Source organism: Rhinichthys klamathensis, unplaced genomic scaffold (genome assembly GCF_029890125.1).
Source record: "Rhinichthys klamathensis goyatoka isolate OS25496 unplaced genomic scaffold, OSU_Roscu_1.1 h1tg000228l_1, whole genome shotgun sequence".
In the NCBI taxonomy this organism is placed as follows: Eukaryota; Metazoa; Chordata; class Actinopteri; order Cypriniformes; family Leuciscidae; genus Rhinichthys; species Rhinichthys klamathensis.
This window is the reverse complement of record NW_026606752.1, coordinates 2,352,680-2,369,620: the sequence shown is the minus strand read 5'-3', so window position 1 is coordinate 2,369,620 and position 16,941 is coordinate 2,352,680. Positions and strand designations below refer to the sequence as shown.

The 16,941-nt window shown below is 39.2% G+C and overlaps 1 protein-coding gene across 5 annotated transcripts in view; it reads left to right on the top strand.

Moving 5' to 3' along the window:
• scaper (S-phase cyclin A-associated protein in the ER) overlaps positions 1 to 16,941 on the top strand; it is a 109,225-nt gene that overhangs the window by 21,379 nt on the left and 70,905 nt on the right. For 2 of the 5 annotated variants that reach the window (XM_056264976.1, XM_056264977.1), the window contains exons 7-19: positions 1,454 to 1,581; positions 1,678 to 1,904; positions 2,880 to 3,206; positions 5,923 to 6,090; positions 6,207 to 6,273; positions 6,706 to 6,823; positions 7,672 to 7,783; positions 8,123 to 8,263; positions 9,061 to 9,216; positions 9,289 to 9,431; positions 11,682 to 11,763; positions 12,086 to 12,238; positions 16,074 to 16,181. In XM_056264976.1, coding sequence (XP_056120951.1) covers positions 1,454 to 1,581; positions 1,678 to 1,904; positions 2,880 to 3,206; positions 5,923 to 6,090; positions 6,207 to 6,273; positions 6,706 to 6,823; positions 7,672 to 7,783; positions 8,123 to 8,263; positions 9,061 to 9,216; positions 9,289 to 9,431; positions 11,682 to 11,763; positions 12,086 to 12,238; positions 16,074 to 16,181 — 1,930 coding nt within the window. The remainder of the gene's footprint in view (positions 1 to 1,453; positions 1,582 to 1,677; positions 1,905 to 2,879; positions 3,207 to 5,922; positions 6,091 to 6,206; positions 6,274 to 6,705; positions 6,824 to 7,671; positions 7,784 to 8,122; positions 8,264 to 9,060; positions 9,217 to 9,288; positions 9,432 to 11,681; positions 11,764 to 12,085; positions 12,239 to 16,073; positions 16,182 to 16,941) is intronic. The other 3 variants (XM_056264979.1, XM_056264980.1, XM_056264978.1) reach the window with 2 other exon arrangements.

The window sequence follows — 16,941 nt, the reverse complement described above, 5'->3', positions numbered from 1 at the left end:
CGTTGTTTGTTATTATAAAAAACGCATTGTTTAATTTGAGTTAGTTTTAACCTTTAATAATAATAGCTGACAGGGCTCTCTGTATAATTACAGCATTAGGTGATTTATTTTTGGAGAACAATTAACATAACACATTAACGTATCTACTGTACCTAATATTTATCCAAAGGAATTGATATTGAATCAATATCAGAATCAAAATCACAAGAATTGAAATTTGTGTTAAGCAATAATAAAAACAGTAGCATACCCGTCTTTTTGTACCATGTAAACATTGTGTTTATAGTTAATAAACTTGATACAATTATGTTTAGTTACCAAATAATTTGACAATCACAATAAACTTATTGTGATGCAAGTTTTTTTTTTTTTTTACACATCCCCCCAAATCCACCCATTTTATGTTATGTTACATTTAGGCTACACTATTTACAAAGACTGGGCCTGCCCTCTTGTCTTTTTGGCTTGTTGTTTCTGATTACACTTTAATCCAGATAATATCACAGAAGGGAATATCAAAACAAAATAAAGTTAAAACTTGTTTTGAACAATTTCTTTGTCATCTGCAGATTGATTTTAAGTAGGGAGAGAAAAAAAATCGATTTAAATCGTAAATCGGATTTTTTGTGAAAAAATCGGGGATTTTTTTTTTAGGCCATATCGCCCAGCCCTAACAAGCCCCTTGTTAAACTTCACAGACTTCGCTGAACGATTGCATGCGCGTCAAATAGACGGAGCGCAGTAGAATATGAGCGCAATAATTATGACTTGTTTCAATGAAAACATTTTGAACCTGTGTTCCCAAGGTTTACTTGCAATTTCAAACATGGTGTATCTGCTTGAATCTGGCCTAAAACCATTATCCCTGCTCGCAACGTAATTGACACCATCGTCTCTGTTGGCAAACTGTGGTGACTCCCAACTCTTACTAGAGGATCAAGAAATTGGGCTCCCTGCATTTTTAGCTGATGGTGTGAAGGAAGACAATTGATAATCTGATTAAAATGCCACTGAATGTTCAGATGGAGAAATCAATGGCAGATATGATACATATCTTGGCCTCACCACGAGACCGGAAAGACTACGCCCGTCTGGCAGAGGCTGGGAGGAGAAGGGGAATCGATCCGCAACGGCCTAAGCGTTTTGTTTAATGCAATTTTTGCTGGGTTCTCCTCAGGCCTGCGCCTGAGACTGTGGGGGGTGTGGATCTAAGTGTGGTTAAAGACTGCTGAAGCACGGGCATCCATGTCTGTATTACACTGTAATTGGATGCCCCAGGAAATGGATATTGATCAAGACGGAGGGCCCTCAGTCTGAAGTTTCCATTTTAGTTCCCAATGTTTGAGGATGCCCGATGCAATGATGCAGAGTGTGTGGCACGCTGCAGGCATGATGCTAGTGTCCACCAGGTCTGAGACCCCTGGTTTTATATGGTTTGTGTGTATGTTTACAGGGGCCCCCCTCCCACTTTGGCTGTGGCACGTTTGTCCCACACTGGACCAAGCTGGGCCGATCGGGTCAAGTCTTCCCAGTCCCTTCCTGTCCCCAGCCAAAGTGACAACATCCCTGTTGAAAAACCAGGTGAACTGATCTTCTCTATTTACAGTCATTTATTTTCAAAACCAAATATTTCTGTATTATTTGTGTGTTTATGTATACATGTATGTTCATCCTTAGCAAAGAAAGATGCAGAGGGCTGGGAGACCGTCCAGCGGGGGCGTTCTATGAGGCCAAGGGCCAAGGTAAGCCCCGTTCTGGCCCATGTAAGCCCCAAAGACGACAGCGACAAGGAGAACCAGCACATCCAGCCCTCACCCCAGGAAAAATCTCAGGAGGTGAAGGAGCAAGAGCAACCCATATCCCAAGAGCAGAGCCAAGAGATGGAAAAGACCTCCGTCATCGAGGTACTGACGTCAACCAGCCTCCCTTCATTAATTATTCAGGGCCCAGGGATAGAAATGAAGGCTCTGTAACATCAGAATGTTTTTGTTTGGTCACAGTGTGTTCATAGATACACTGTCCAGACAGAGCAGTATCAAGTGTAGGAGCATCGATTTTGTACATGTTTATCAGATATAATGAGGTCTATTAAATATTGACAATACAGTGTCCTAGATTGCATTTGGGGAATATGCCGAAGCCAATGGCTCTGCTGCAAAACCTAGTGAGCTGCAACGTTATCTACTTCCTTCTAAGGCAGCACCCTCACTGAATTAGAACATCATTAGTAACTGATTTGGAACGTTCTATGTAGGCAAAAACCCTTAAAAGTAGTCCTCCTTATGTGAAGCGCACAAGAGCCTCGACCCATAATTGATTTCAGTGGAGTTTGTTGTTAGCATGTTGCTATGCTAACGCCACAGTACTCTAATTGGCATAAAATAGCACATTGTTCAGTATTAAATTAATCTTTTATCCCACATCTTGATTATTATTTTTTTCACTAAGCTGGTCACAATGCATTGTTAGATTGTCTTCTCCAAAGAGGAAACATTTGATGCTGTCTTAGAATGTGGCCAAAATTTAATAGAGAGCAGGAAAATTAAGTTGCCTAACTTTTGGAACAGCATTCACATCAAAAGCCTTGTCTTGAAATTCTTCCTCTAGGGAAGCTCGCTAGGGCTTTAAAACAGAGCATGAAGTTGAGACTGTAGTTACTCAAAATGACTTGTTTGCATGCTTGTGGTATTTGATTGTATGGTTCTTGGTATGCTACATGTTTGTTGTGAAATGCATGATGTTGTGTAATTATTTAGCATGCTGTGTTTCTTTAGTTGTTTGTTTTATCTGCCAAATGGTCTGTCATACAGATGCGGCAAAGAGTGCCTTGACATGCATGTGTTCATATTTGTGTATTCATCTGTGTGTACATTGCGCAGCCCCCAGCAGAAAGTATTGAAGAGCCAGGGCAGAGTCTCAGCGCCCCCCCTGAGGAAACGCCACCCCCCATTTCCGACCCCGTGCCACCCCCTACTTCTCTGCCTTCGCAGGCCCAGTGCCCAGATTTGGCTTCCGACCCAGGCCCTCCTCCTGTATCCCTTTCCCAACTGGAGGAGCTGAGTACTGGGCAAGCCAAAGAAGAGAAGGGGACGGAGGGGTCGGTGTGGAAGGTCGCGGCACCATCGGCAAAAGCGGAGGCAGAGGTCTACATTCCCCTGGCAGTGATGACACTGGAGAGCATGCTGGACCCCACAGAACTTTCTACTGTGAGTGCTGAGAGACACAGGCCAGGGTCAGGACTGCCGCCTAAACAAAATCAATCCCAGAAACCTCCAGGCTAGGCAGGGTTACCCCCTCCCTCCTCCTTTCTCTCAGCAAGTAGGGCGTATATGTGTGTGCGTGATGACGGGGGTGAGCAAGTATCCACCGTGAGTAGAGAACAGGAGGGCCCAGTGTTTTCAGAGAGTTGCCACAGTTGCTCAAGTTTTTATTTTGGGCTTATCAAGTGTCCCCTGCACCATTCAAACGACTTGACTGATTTTGAACCCATGGGCTCTCATTGACCTTGACCTCCCTTTGAGCCTTGACCTCCCAAAATTTTGCTACATATATCAAATATGCCACCAAACAGGCCCCTTTTCCACCAAAATGGTGCTTTCCCCTAGCATGGCTAGTTGAGATTTGGCCCCCTTCTCCTTTGACCAATTACAGTATATTATTAGTTCTTAGTTCAAGAGGAATAACCTAATTGTCTGTGGAAAAGGGGTATCTAAATTTACAGATACCAGATCGAAATCCAGGTACAAAAATCACATTTCTGTCCAGCAACCAACCAGCTGCAAAATGTTTTGCTTGAACTTTTCTTCAAGTTCAAGACCATTGATTGGTTTTGCTATTTGACCCACAGATGTATGCCAAATGGCACCTAGTTTTTTTTTTTTTTTTTTTTTTTACACGACATGGCTGTAAAAATTATATGGCAACTCCTGTTGTGGCGTTCCGCTTGTCTCCTGTCTCACCCTTTCTAAGAGAAACCTCCAAGGGGTTAATTAAGGCTATACCCACAGCATTTTCTATTGAGCTAGCGGCTTCCATTTCTCAACGGGTGTTGGCCTCTGTACAAAACCCAGTCTGAAACAATGGAGATGGATGAGGTTTAAATGCTCAGACAGGAGCACAATCTCAGTCGTGTCGGAATCCGGAATCATTGCTTCCGAGGTCCAGACACCACCTCTCTGGGTGGGTCAGATAAGCCCTGCTCTGTTTAGACTCCAGATCTAAGACCAGCAGGCGGACTGTTGAGAGAAATCCACCTCTTATTATGCTTGTTAGCATGACGTCTGACACTGACCTCAGCGCAGCTCCGGGCGTCTCCATCTTCTCCCACGGTCCTTCTGAAATTGGCACTCTGCACACTTTTCACTCGTCAGGTTCTGAAAATGGGGGTCAAGTGTTGTGCCCTCTGATGGCAGTGGGTAGGATACTTTTTCCAAAATATTTTGGCAATTTACCAGTCATCACGAGTCATGAAGACTCACAGGTGCACCCATGGAAGGAATGTATTGCAAAAAATTGCCCCTCAACAAACCCCTCTTTTGTTACCACCCTAAAATCAGCATAAACCCCTCTGCCTACAGGTAACTGTGTTCCAAAACACTAGAGCCACCTAATGTGGGCTTTACAGGGTATTTGGTCATCTTAAAGGAATAGTTCACCTAAAAATGAAAATAGTCATAACCTTCATGTCGTTTTAAACTGTATTTTATAGAACTCAAAAGAAGATATTTTGTCCGCACAAAATACTGTTGTTTAGACCCCAGTGTTCTTTAAAATATCTTCTTTTGTGACACAAAAGGCATTCATGTGACCGCTGCAATGCCATTATTATGATCATTGGTCACATGACAGTTAAGAACACATGAATGTATTGTAAATGTTGTTTACAGTGGTTCTCATAAGCATTTTGACAAAAAAAATCTTAATTTTATGTCTTTTCAGCATTTTAATTTAGATTAGAGTTTTATTATATTAATAATAATTAATTAATTAAAATACTTTCAAGTCATCCTGCGGCCCCCAGGTTAAGAACCATTGCTTTAAATTGATCAAATCAAAACCAATATATAATTATTATTATTATATACACCCCACACACAATTATATTATGTTATCTAGGGATTCACGATATATCGGCCACCATATCGGTATCGACCGATATACGTTTGTTACGTTCGTTTAATGTTATCATTATCGTCCCGATAAGAAAATTTGTCCGATATATTAAAGTCGATAGATAATGGATGGATTATTTCTTTCGACAGGCTCTCAAAAATTAAATAAAAATTTGGATTTAGATTTATCGGCTAATATATCGGTCATCAGTACCGGCCAAAATATTCATATCGGAGCATCCCTAATGTCATCTTACTTAAAACCCTTGATCTGTGTGACACAAGTGTTTACAAATCATTCCAAATTAACACATTTTGTCAAGTGAACTACATGTGTGGAGAGTGCAGTGAATCGCTAAAAACATCTTTTAGTCGTGACTATAGTAACATGGCCTCTCATACCGAATAAGAATACTATCCCATCTCCTCGTCTTTGTGGCTGTATGCTGCATGATTTCATTATGCTTCCCCGTGTGTGGTTTTTGCGATTGATTGTGTTTATGGCGTGTGCCTGTATTATCATTTCATTTGGTCTTTTGTATTTTGTAAAGTTTTGTGGTATGCAGGCTTCCACCAAACATTTAAAAATTTGATTGCATTAAATGTTTGAAATACAGAAATTCAAGTCTAGCCTAATTTCAGATAAAGTGTTAAATTGATTGCACCGTGTCTTAATTGAAGTTGTGCTGCCTGGGCATGTACCCAAAAGCCTGATGTGGTGGCTAACCTGGCGCTGTACCGCACATTTCGTGCCTCTGTTTGTGGTGGTGACTTCAATGGCTCAGTGCGAGTTTGTTGTGCCTGTTGTCAGCCTCAATCAATGGCTGAAGTTTTGGCTAAGAAGGAAGAGCTGGCCGAGCGCCTGGAAAAGGCTAACGAAGAGGCAATCGCGAGTGCCATCGCTGAGGAGGAACAGCTGACCAGGGAGATCCAAGCGGAGAACAACGAACTGGAGACGGACAACGAAAGCGACTTCTCTGTAAGTCAACAACCCTAGTAGTTTATATGAGTAATGTAATTACAATGATATACATTTTCTTAGCTTGTTTAGTGTTTTCTGGATTTATCATTTTTTGTTATTTTGCTCTCTTAAAGGCAAGTATCGGGAGTGGAAGTTGTGGCTTGAACTTAGACTGGAGCGAGATGCTAGCTGATTATGACGGTAATTATGTAATTAGCATTAAGTTAAGTTGTACAGTAAGTCTATAAGTTAACTTTCTTTAAAGCAAGAAAATGAAATGGGCAAAATTGCTGAACATTTATTTTCCACAATATTTTCTCAAAAGTAGTTAAGTGTTGGAAAAGTAATATGAAACATTTTGTTGTTACTTCTGAAAAACATTCCTAATTGCATGTCTTTATTATTTTTTTTTACATAAAATAACAATTGAATTACTACTTCTGTCATCTTTTTAAAAAAATGTTTTACTGTTGACAAGCATTTTTCCTCTGGACGTCATGTAATTCAATCAAATTACATAAACTGCTTTTCTTGCGAAACTGGATGCTGATAACCTCAAAATGACAGGTATGATATATCAGTCTAACACTTCTTGTAAATGTGTTATTGCATCACTTTGCTTTTTTCTGACAGCTCGAGAGCCCTGGCGTCAGAGCACCTCCTGGGGTGACATAGTGGAGGAGGAGCCAGCCCGCCCACCGGGCCATGGCATTCACATGCATGAGAAGCTGTCCTCTCCTTCACGCAAACGGTAACTAAGTCACACAGTCCCATTTGTTACAGATATAAGGTAACACTTTATTTAGATGGTCCACTTTAGACATTCTGCTAACTACAAGTAAATTTGCAAATATCTGCTGACACTTTCTTTTAATGTGTTATTGACTATAAGTAATTTTGCAGCTTCATGTCAGCTAACTCTCATTAGATCAATGCTGGATAGATTACAACTACAAATTGTAGTCAGTTTCTGATTTCAAAGTACATGACAAAAAATGTTGTTAGTAATGTAATCCATTACATTACAAATTTAAGGGGATAGTTCACTCAAAAATGAAAGACCCCTGGAGCCGGTTCGAGCACTTTTGTCATTCAGAACTGGGACATAAATTCACAATCGCAAAGGGGAAAAATCTGATTTGATGTGTAAACTCAAAACTTGCTAGAAATAAAGTCAGAATTTTTAGACTTTTTCACTTTTTTGTGTCTAAACAGGCTTCTATTCAATTGTGATCCAACACTTTGCAATATTTTGTGATGCTGATAGCATTGTGCTCAATCACAAATGTAATGTTATTCTTATGGCTCTCAATTTAATTAGTCAATTCTATTATCTATTATATTTTAAAAAATCGATCATGCCCATTTACACACCCGTCATTCAATTTAAATCTTTTGTCACCTTTTTGTAATGTCAATTGTAATGCTTTCATCATCCAACTAGTGTAATGTCTTTTGAATACATCATTTATTTATATTCATTTGAGGGCATTGTTTAGTAAATGGATATTTGGGTTATATTAGTTGTGGTTAATTAATCTGAATATCATGTGAAAATGGATTGGCAACATCAAAATGGGTTTCGCTGTTTGTTGTCAGAACCATTGCAGAGTCGAAGAAGAAGCACGAGGAGAAGCAACTTAAAGCCCAGCAGCTCCGGGCCAAACTGAGAGAAGAGAAGACCCACAAGCTGCAGAAACTCATGGAAAGAGTATGTTTTTCCCTTTAACACCTGTAGACACAGCTCATTTAGCCTCTGCTAGCCTGCCTCGGCCACAGGGGGAAATCATATTCGCATAGATGTTGAAAGAATCACTTAACAGCCATTTTAGTCGTTCAGGGTGAGTCAGTCCTGGTGAGACTCATAAAACTGATGTTGGTAAGAATATGTTTGTTTTTGTTCTGCTCCATTCTTGTATGAGGAGTGAGATCTGAGACAATATCGCATGTTTATATATCTGCACTTGAAGTGGACCACTAACATGTGTCATTCACACTCCTTTGACTTCTACATCACTTTGGCGGGATTTGATCTTTTCGTGCGTCTCAGGAGAAGGAGGTGAGGAAGTGGAAAGAGGAGCTGTTGGATCAGAGGAGAAAGATGATGGAGGAGAAACTGCTTCATGCTGAATTCAAACGAGAGCTTCAACTGCAGGCCATCGTGAAGAAAGCACAGGAAGAAGAGGCCAAGGTCAGAAGTTCCTAAGAGGCTGAAACTGACATTTCTTTCTTTTTTCAAGTGTGAAACCGTAGTGATATCACTATTCCGAATGCGCAAACTTGGAGATTTTCTTCAGAAAATGTAACCCTCTGGTGCTCTTCCCGTGTCGGTCAAAAATGACCGTTTTTTTTTATTTATTTTTTTATTAAATTAATGTACTATATTTTAGTTCGATGATGTTTTTTATTAAAAAAAATTACTTTTAGGGGATTTTATGGTAGTAAATTATATTTACGCTGTATTTATAATCCATTTATTCACTTTTTGAGCATAGACCTGAAAATTAAATTTCCAACTTAAACTTATCATAAATCTTGAATGCTTTAGGGCACAGACTTGAGTTTGATTTCTTTTTTTAAAGACGACACAAATGTTCAAACTTAAACTTAAAAAAAGTTACAGAATGTTATGTTTATCGTTATGAATAATGTTATTTAGTTTAAAAACTATTTTCAATTTTTAAATGAAATCTATATTTTTAAAAACATGTTTTACTCTAAAAGCTTTCAGTAAGATTTTGTTTGGCCGCAGTACCAAAAGTTTTTACTTGATGAAATTCGTCTCCCATTCATAATTTTTGACCGTGAAAAAAATTCACATAGCAAGTGCCAAAACCTTTACCAAGTTTCATACCATTCCGATGAAGAAAAAAAAAATGTATAACCTCTGGTGCTCTTCGGTCATTTTTGACCGAAAAAGTTGACATGTAATTCAATAGGAAATCTCTGTGCTAAGAATATTTTGTGTTATGTTGGTGATTTGTGTAGGTGAATGAGATCGCGTTCATCAACACTCTGGAAGCCCAGAACAAGAGGCACGATGTCCTGGCTAAACTAAACGAATACGAGCAACGGCTCAATGAGCTGCAGGAGGAACGCCAGCGGAGGCAGGAAGAAAAACAAGCCAGGGATGAAGCCGTTCAGGTATAGAACTAGTCTCTGTGTTCCCCTTATTCGTTTCGTGCTTTAAATGTGTAACTGTGTGCTCTTTTTCAGGAGCGTAAGCGGGTATTGGAGGCGGAGCGACAGGCACGAGTGGAGGAGCTTCGGATGAAGAGACGGGAACAAGAGGCTAGAATCGAGCAGCAGAGGCAGGAGAAAGAGAGGGCGAGGGAAGACGCAGCGCGAGAGCGAGCCAGGTCAGCATCATGTCCTGCCAAACACACCAAAATACTGATTCAGAAAAACACAAGGCCAATGCTAAAGACCCAAAGGAATAGGCTTTGAGTTTAGGGCTGGTTAAAGATTTCTGTTTCAAACAAATGCTGTTTTTTTAAAAACTTTCTATTCATCAAAGAATCTTTAAACATATCTCTTAGTTTTCGCAAAAATATTAAGCAGCTGTTTTCAACATTTTTAATAATAATAGTAAATGTTTCTTGAGTATCAAATCAGAATTATAGACTAATTTCTGAAGGATCATGTGACACTGAAGACTGGAGGAATGATGCTGAAAATTCAGCTTTGATTAAAATAATAAATTACATTTTAAAATGCATTCAAATAGAAAATGGTTATTTTAAATAGAAATAATATAACCGTTTACTGTATTGTTTTCAAATAAATGCAGCTTCAGTAAGCATAAGTGACATCTTTAAAAAACATTTAAAAAATCGTACCCTTACTTTTGAACGTTAGTGTATGTTGGTTCTTGCATTAGAATCACCATATAAACTATAAGAGGAAATGTAACTGAATAAAACATAAACAATTTTAATAATTATAATAATTAAGTTTGAAGGTCACAAAAACTCTGCATACATTGAATGCTTTGAGATCTATATGGTTTTGATGTCATGTCATTTTAAATTTTTCTTTAGCTTTTTAAAGAGGCCGTATTATGCGCTTTTTTGATTTTGTATTTAGGGTCTACAAGAATAGGTTTTCATTCTTAAAGGGATACTTCACCTCTGGAAAGATGAATGTGTATTTAAAATGGGTCATTTATGTAGAAGAAATGTGAAATTATTTAATTTGGAGCTTTCTAGACTGAGAAAAGCCAGAAAATGTATTTTTGGCTTATTTGGATCAAAGACAACAACTCCCAGAATGCACTTGCTTCTCTGCCCTAGGAGGCCACGCCTACCGGTAACGGAGCGCAGTAGTTAAACAACAAGTCTAGGCTACTAGTGAGTCTCCATGATGAGTCTGCCCGAAAATGTGTTTCAAGATCGCCCAAAATGTCCGGGATTCGGCTTTTGCGTTCTACAGTCGCCATTCATAATGTTTACTGTGGCGAGCAGGACGAGTGAGGGCCGCGGGAGAACGGCGCGAGGCCGGTGGCGTGATTACCGATGAGCGACACCTGTGAGACGCACCGCTCTCGTATCTCTCACGGAGGAGCGGGAATTTTCTTAGCAATGTTAAAACGCACATCAACCGATCACTTGTTTAGCGCTCATGTAAACACTACATTCAGATTCACCAATCGGAATGAATTCAGTTAGATTGAAGCAAAAGCTGTGCATGTAAACAACGAATGGCGACTGCAAAAGCTGAATCAAAAGCAAAAGCTGAATCCCGGACATCGACGGCCGGACATGTCCGGGAAAAAGAGGATGCTAACCCCTACTACTCAGCTTTCTCCACAGAACGAGAGCCTGCTAGCTTAGCTTCCAAAAAAAGATGGCTGACACTATGTGTACATTCTGTGAGTGAGATCCCAGCCTCTATGGGCGGGTCGAGAACATGCGGGACAGCTCCTTCTACTGGCTGTAGTCTTTAGCCTCTGGCCAAAAAATCCTCCGATGACGCAAAATGACGATTTTTGCGTCATCGGAGGATTTTTTCCAGACAAAAAATACATAAATCTCTCGTCTCAGGGGGATATGAGGGTGGAAAGCACGGTAATTCGAAAATACTACAGGTTTTCTACTAATACAAAGCTTAATGCTAAATCCTGAAGTATCCCTTTAAATGTTCAAAAAAAATTTATTTTCCCCAAATTTTACATTGTTGCAGCTCCTCTCTTCCCAGTCTGTCAGTAACGCTCAGTTTAGTTCCCGTCTCAATGAAGCCCCTCCTTCTGAAAAAGCGTGTGTGCTCTGATTGGTCGCCTGGATCAGTGTGTTGTGATTGGTCAACCACTTTGAGCGTGCCCGTACCATAACAGCGAGTTTCAACACACAACTAACACAACTCACCAGGCCTCGCCCCTTTATTTTGCATATGCCTTGGGTGGGAATTTTTTTAAAGCGGAATATTGTAACATGTTTGTTCCTGGATGAAAACTCAAGACTACAATCACTGATATAGAGAACTCCCTTTGGGGTGACTTTGTAACTTTGCAGACCTTTTACATGCTTAAACCGCAACATTGCACAATAAAGAAAGTTGAAAATATATTTAAAAAATTGCATAATAGGTCTCATTTAATATACACACTGCAGGGACCGTGAGGAGCGTTTGGCTGCTCTCAGTGCTGCTCAGCAGGAGGCCATGGAGGAACTACAGAAGAAAATCCAGATGAAGGTAATTGATCAGAATCCCATTTCTGAAGGTGATGATACACAGGGCAACTTTTTGAGCAATGTTGCTGGGCAATCTTGCTGAGCGATTGTTGCTTGGGCACTTTCCCATTGAAAATGGGCAATACATTTCTATCTGGATAATTTAGATTGGTTGTGTGCTTTGTGTCTCATCTGGTTGCCCGTTGACGGCAACATTGCCCAGCAACATTGCTCAAAAAGTTGCCCTGTGTATCATCACCTTGACACCATTTTCAGTGTTTATCCCCTTTTCCGAAAACCTTGTACCTTGGACAATACTGCTAGCATGTGGAACGTGTTTTCAGCATGACGAGAGCAGCCGGAGACACATGGAGCAGATCGAGCAGAGGAAGGAGAAGGCCGCCGAGCTGAGCAGCGGAAGACACGCCAACACGGACTACGCTCCCAAACTCACCCCTTATGAGCGGAAGAAGCAGTGCTCACTCTGTAACGTTGTGGTACGTACCGCATTATGAGTTTCTCTCCGATCACTTTGATTGGTATTAATACGTTTAAGACCGTTGAAGTGGGGGCGACTAGGAATACTGTCCCAGGAACATTTGGGACTCTCCAGACAACAATTCCTGTAAGGATGGACCGGCTGTCTTTGCTGCTTTGCCAGGCAGAGTACATAAAATCACAGGCTACAAGGTGATTCAGAGGATTTTCATAGAGAATGCATGTAAATGAGAATTTAACTGCATTCATTAAACATGAACTCTATGCGGAGATTAATAGCTGGGCGTGATTATGCTTTTCAAGCGACAGGCAACAAATCTTTGAGTGGCCGCATTTATCTCTGACGTGCCCAGCTTTTACTGCAACTGGGGCCAGACACCTTGGAGCTTCAAACTGACATCAGATTAAGCGCTGGGGAGAATGAAATCTTGTTAAAAATGTCAGATGACCTTGGCCAGGCTCTGACACCAGAGATCATCTTTAGGTCAGCAGGAAGCACTCTAGCTAATGACATTATACACAGACTGTCCTGTGTGGGCTCAACTCCAGGACTCAAAGGAGACAAACAACACAAGCATCCAGATACCGTTGTCCTCACCTGCCATAGGGAAAACTTTCCTACTTTTAAGTTGAATTCTGCTGCGAATTTGTTCATTTACGTCACTTTAATGCAAAGCCACTTTCAGGTTCAGTCCCCTTGAAGTAAGGTTAAAGGAAAAGGCCATGATTTACTCACCGTCATGTCGTTTTCCCGCCTGTGTGAATTTCTTTCTGTGTGGAACACATACAAATATTTACATTTTTTTTACCATTCAGTTCATATAGATTAATTTCTCCTTACCTTTATGTACTTTTTGCAGTTTGAAAGTTTTGGACCCCATTGACTTACCTAATATGGTCAAAACTATTTAAAAAATATATAATTTTTTGTTCCACAGAAGGAAGTTGTAAATGTGTTTGAACAATATGAAGGCGAGTAAATTATTTTTGGGTGAACTATTCCTTTAATTGTTTTAATCATTTGAGGTGTGAACCCACAACCTTTTACGTTATTGGAAAAGTTCACCTCAAAATAAAATTGTCTACTCAACCTCATATCATTGCAAACCTGTATGATGTTTATCTTCAGCGGAACACCAAAAAAGGTTGAAAAATCTTCCCATTCAGCTTGTGTAGATTAATTTCCAACTACTTTTATGTTATTTTTGCCATTTGAAAGTTTAGGACCCCATTGACAAAACCATCTAAAACAAAATTCTTTATTGTTCCACAGAAGGAAGTTGTAAATCTGTTTGAACAATATGAAGGCGAGTAAATGATTTTTGAGTGAACTATTCCTTTAATTGTTTTAATCATGGGCACAATAGTGATCGTTTCTTTTTTGAGGTTTGAACCCACAACCTTTTAGATTATCGGATCAATCTCATATCATTGCAAACCTGTATGATGTTTATCTTCTACGGAACACAAAAAAGGTTTTAAAAAAAAACCCCCGTTCCGTTCAGCTCGTGTAGATCAATTTCAAACAACCTTTGTCATTTTTGGGTTACATTAGTCAATAACGGGTTCATAATATGAAAAAAACCAAAACATTCTTCAAAACAAAACGTCTGTTTTGTTCCACAATATGAAAGTCAGTGAAATATATTTTGGTGAACTATTCCTTTAACTGTCGATCAAATTTTCTGGGGTTTGCAACTAGGGATGTCCCGATCCGATACTCAGGATCGGTATCGGCTCCGATACTGCCATTTTTGCGGGATCGGGTATCGATCAGACGAGGCCGATCCAAATCCGATATTGTGGGTATACTATTATGTGTTATTGTTAAGCCCCACAAAAGGCACAAAAACATTCTAAAGTACCATAACGTTTTCGTGCACTCTATTATAAGTGTTCTGAAGCCATTATGAGAGATATAAATTAATATTTAAGTCATTAAATTCAAGATCACGTAAACTTTTCCCTCTCGCGGCTGTCAGTCATTCTCCATTCAGCATTCAAACAGCGCGTCGCGTTCGGTTACAGTCAATGATGAAACTATCTTCAAGATGATTCAATGTTAATACTATTATACTTGATCTGTAAGATAAAGGTCTATGTTTTCGCATAAAACAACTTTATCTTGCTGGACTTTATTGCTGTAACTCAATCGTGTTACTCTCTACTGGGTGTCGGACGCTGTCGGTTTGATCACAACACTAGAGTCAGAGCACTATAATTGTTCCTCACGCGCACAGTAACTGAAATTTAAAACTGTTAAAAGAAAAGGTTCAATAAACGATTGCATAGATAGATACTGTATAATACACTGTCCATCAATATGTATCTCCGTTGTGCTTTGAACTTTTCAAAGCGGACTCGACGCGCTGCGTGCTGTAACTCCACGTGGCTTCAAGCGCATCATTCTCCGCTCGGGATGCGCATAAGCGCTTTGTGCCGCACTGTATTGGAGCCTTTCATATCATAATGCAGTGACGCAATTAAAGCTTATTAACATTAATAATTATTAATGTTGCTGCCTCATTAAATAGCTGTGCAATACACTTAAAACATGTCTCAATTTTATAGCAGATTTAGCTATATCTAAAATAATTATCTTTTTCATTTTTGTTATTTTGTTTTTCATGAATGTATTTTACAACAATAAAAAGAGCAATGTGTATTATCCACTAATCTAGTTTATAATAGCATTTTTGTCATAGATTATGATCATATATTTTGGGGATTTGTTGTTTATCTTTATAATGAAGCTGTTTGTATTAAGTAGATTGTGTTTAACACACACAAGAGTGATAATCAGTTTAACACACAGTTATAGAAATTCTACTTGATTTAAAAAACAAAAACTGTACTGGTATTTACAATGTAGAATGCTGCTGTTTAAATTGTTTTAACTTTAAACCTGTTGGTAGCTAGCTAGCTTTAAGTACTGAAGTACCTGTATTTTCTTTCATTTATATATTTCTTTATTTTTTTGTAGTGTTTGAATAAAGGGTGGCAATCTTTCATAATGTTGTGGACTATATAGGAGGTATATTTTAGGTGGCTAATTGAGAAAATTGCTATATTTTTTATTAGTTTAAGAATAAAATAAAAATATCGGATTAATATCGGTATCGGCAAAAGCCAAAGCTGCGGCATCGGTATCGGTATCGGAAGTGAAAAAGTGGTATCGGGACATCCCTATTTGCAACCTTTTCAGTTATCTGAAAGATTCACTCAGTAATACAAAATTTATCATTTACTCAACCGCATGTAATTCAAACCCTATTTTTTCCTTGTGTGGAACACAAAAAAGAGATGTTTTGATGGTGGTAGTTCAAGATCGGGTTTGAACCGTCAACCTTTTGCTTACCAACTCAGCACTTAGCTAAACCACCCCGGTTTCTCAGGGCGAACTGAACCATTACATGAATAATAGAGACATTCAATGGAGTTGGAGTCTTCTATGCTTTTCACATGACCTCTTGAGTTTTCAGGACAGGTGAGCTGCTCTACAAACTCAAGAGGTGATATTTGAGCTGGTAAAAACAGTGCTTGGGGCGCTGATACATTCGAAAAGAAGGTGTCAAAGCTTTTTACTTATCAGTTATTTGTCAGTGTTTTCAGATTTTCTAGTTCTTATGAGATGTGTCTGTCAGCTCTGCAGATGTCTGTCAGGATCAAGGGATCATATTTAGCTTTAAAGGGTTGGAACATATGTCTTGACACCTGAGAACTGTCAGTCCATGAATGATGCTGAAACGTATTGTGTGGTAGATTGGTATGTTTCAGGCTTTATTTTGGGCGAATTGCCTCTCATGATCTCCGGCCTGTGTGTTTGTGTTGCAGATCTCCTCTGAGGTCCACCTGTTCAGTCACATTAAGGGTAAGGGGCACCAGCAGGCAGTGCGGGACAGCAGCAGCATTCAAGGGCGGGAGCTGTCGGACGAGGAGGTGGTGAGTTTACCCCACTAAAAACACTGAAGAAACCAGGGTTCAAACCCATAGGAGTTCGTAGTCAAACTGCAGAGTTTGTAAGATTTGATGCATATTAAATGCATAAATTACATGTACATTTTATTAAATATATAATAAAAAAATACAAATATTATAATAAAATGCCAAATTGAGGATTTTTACTAATTTTAAATATGAACAAATTATTATACTTATTATTTAATGTTTTTTTAAACATATATATATATATATATATACTAGAATTATCAAAATGAATGTGTTAATGCACGCGATTAATTTTTTCGGTTTAACGTGTTAACTTTTTTTTTCAAACGCAATTAACACAGCATCCGTTTTTTTTCTTGTCATTCTTTGGCTAGCATTGCACTATAGGATCACGCTCTTATTCAAGCAAATGCTTATAAACCATTTAATCGTGATACAAAAGAGAACGCAGTGCGGTCTTTCTTGTGTGCGTCTTTCAAACAGCGCTTGAACAAAAACACACAAAATAATGCCAAAATCCCTGTTTTGTCAAGTATCCTCCCAAGCACTGTCATAAATGAGTTAAATGAAGTGTTGAATGAAATTAAAGAGTTTGTGAGAAAATGGGATGCGCGTCAGATCCGCGTCATGTGCGCCAGGTCTTAAAGTGACAGCAGCCTAATAAACCTGCTACTGTCTGTCATTAAGCGTCATTAAGGATAATCAAAGAACAAAAAAGAGAAAATCACTCACTGCTCTTCACTGAATAACTTTT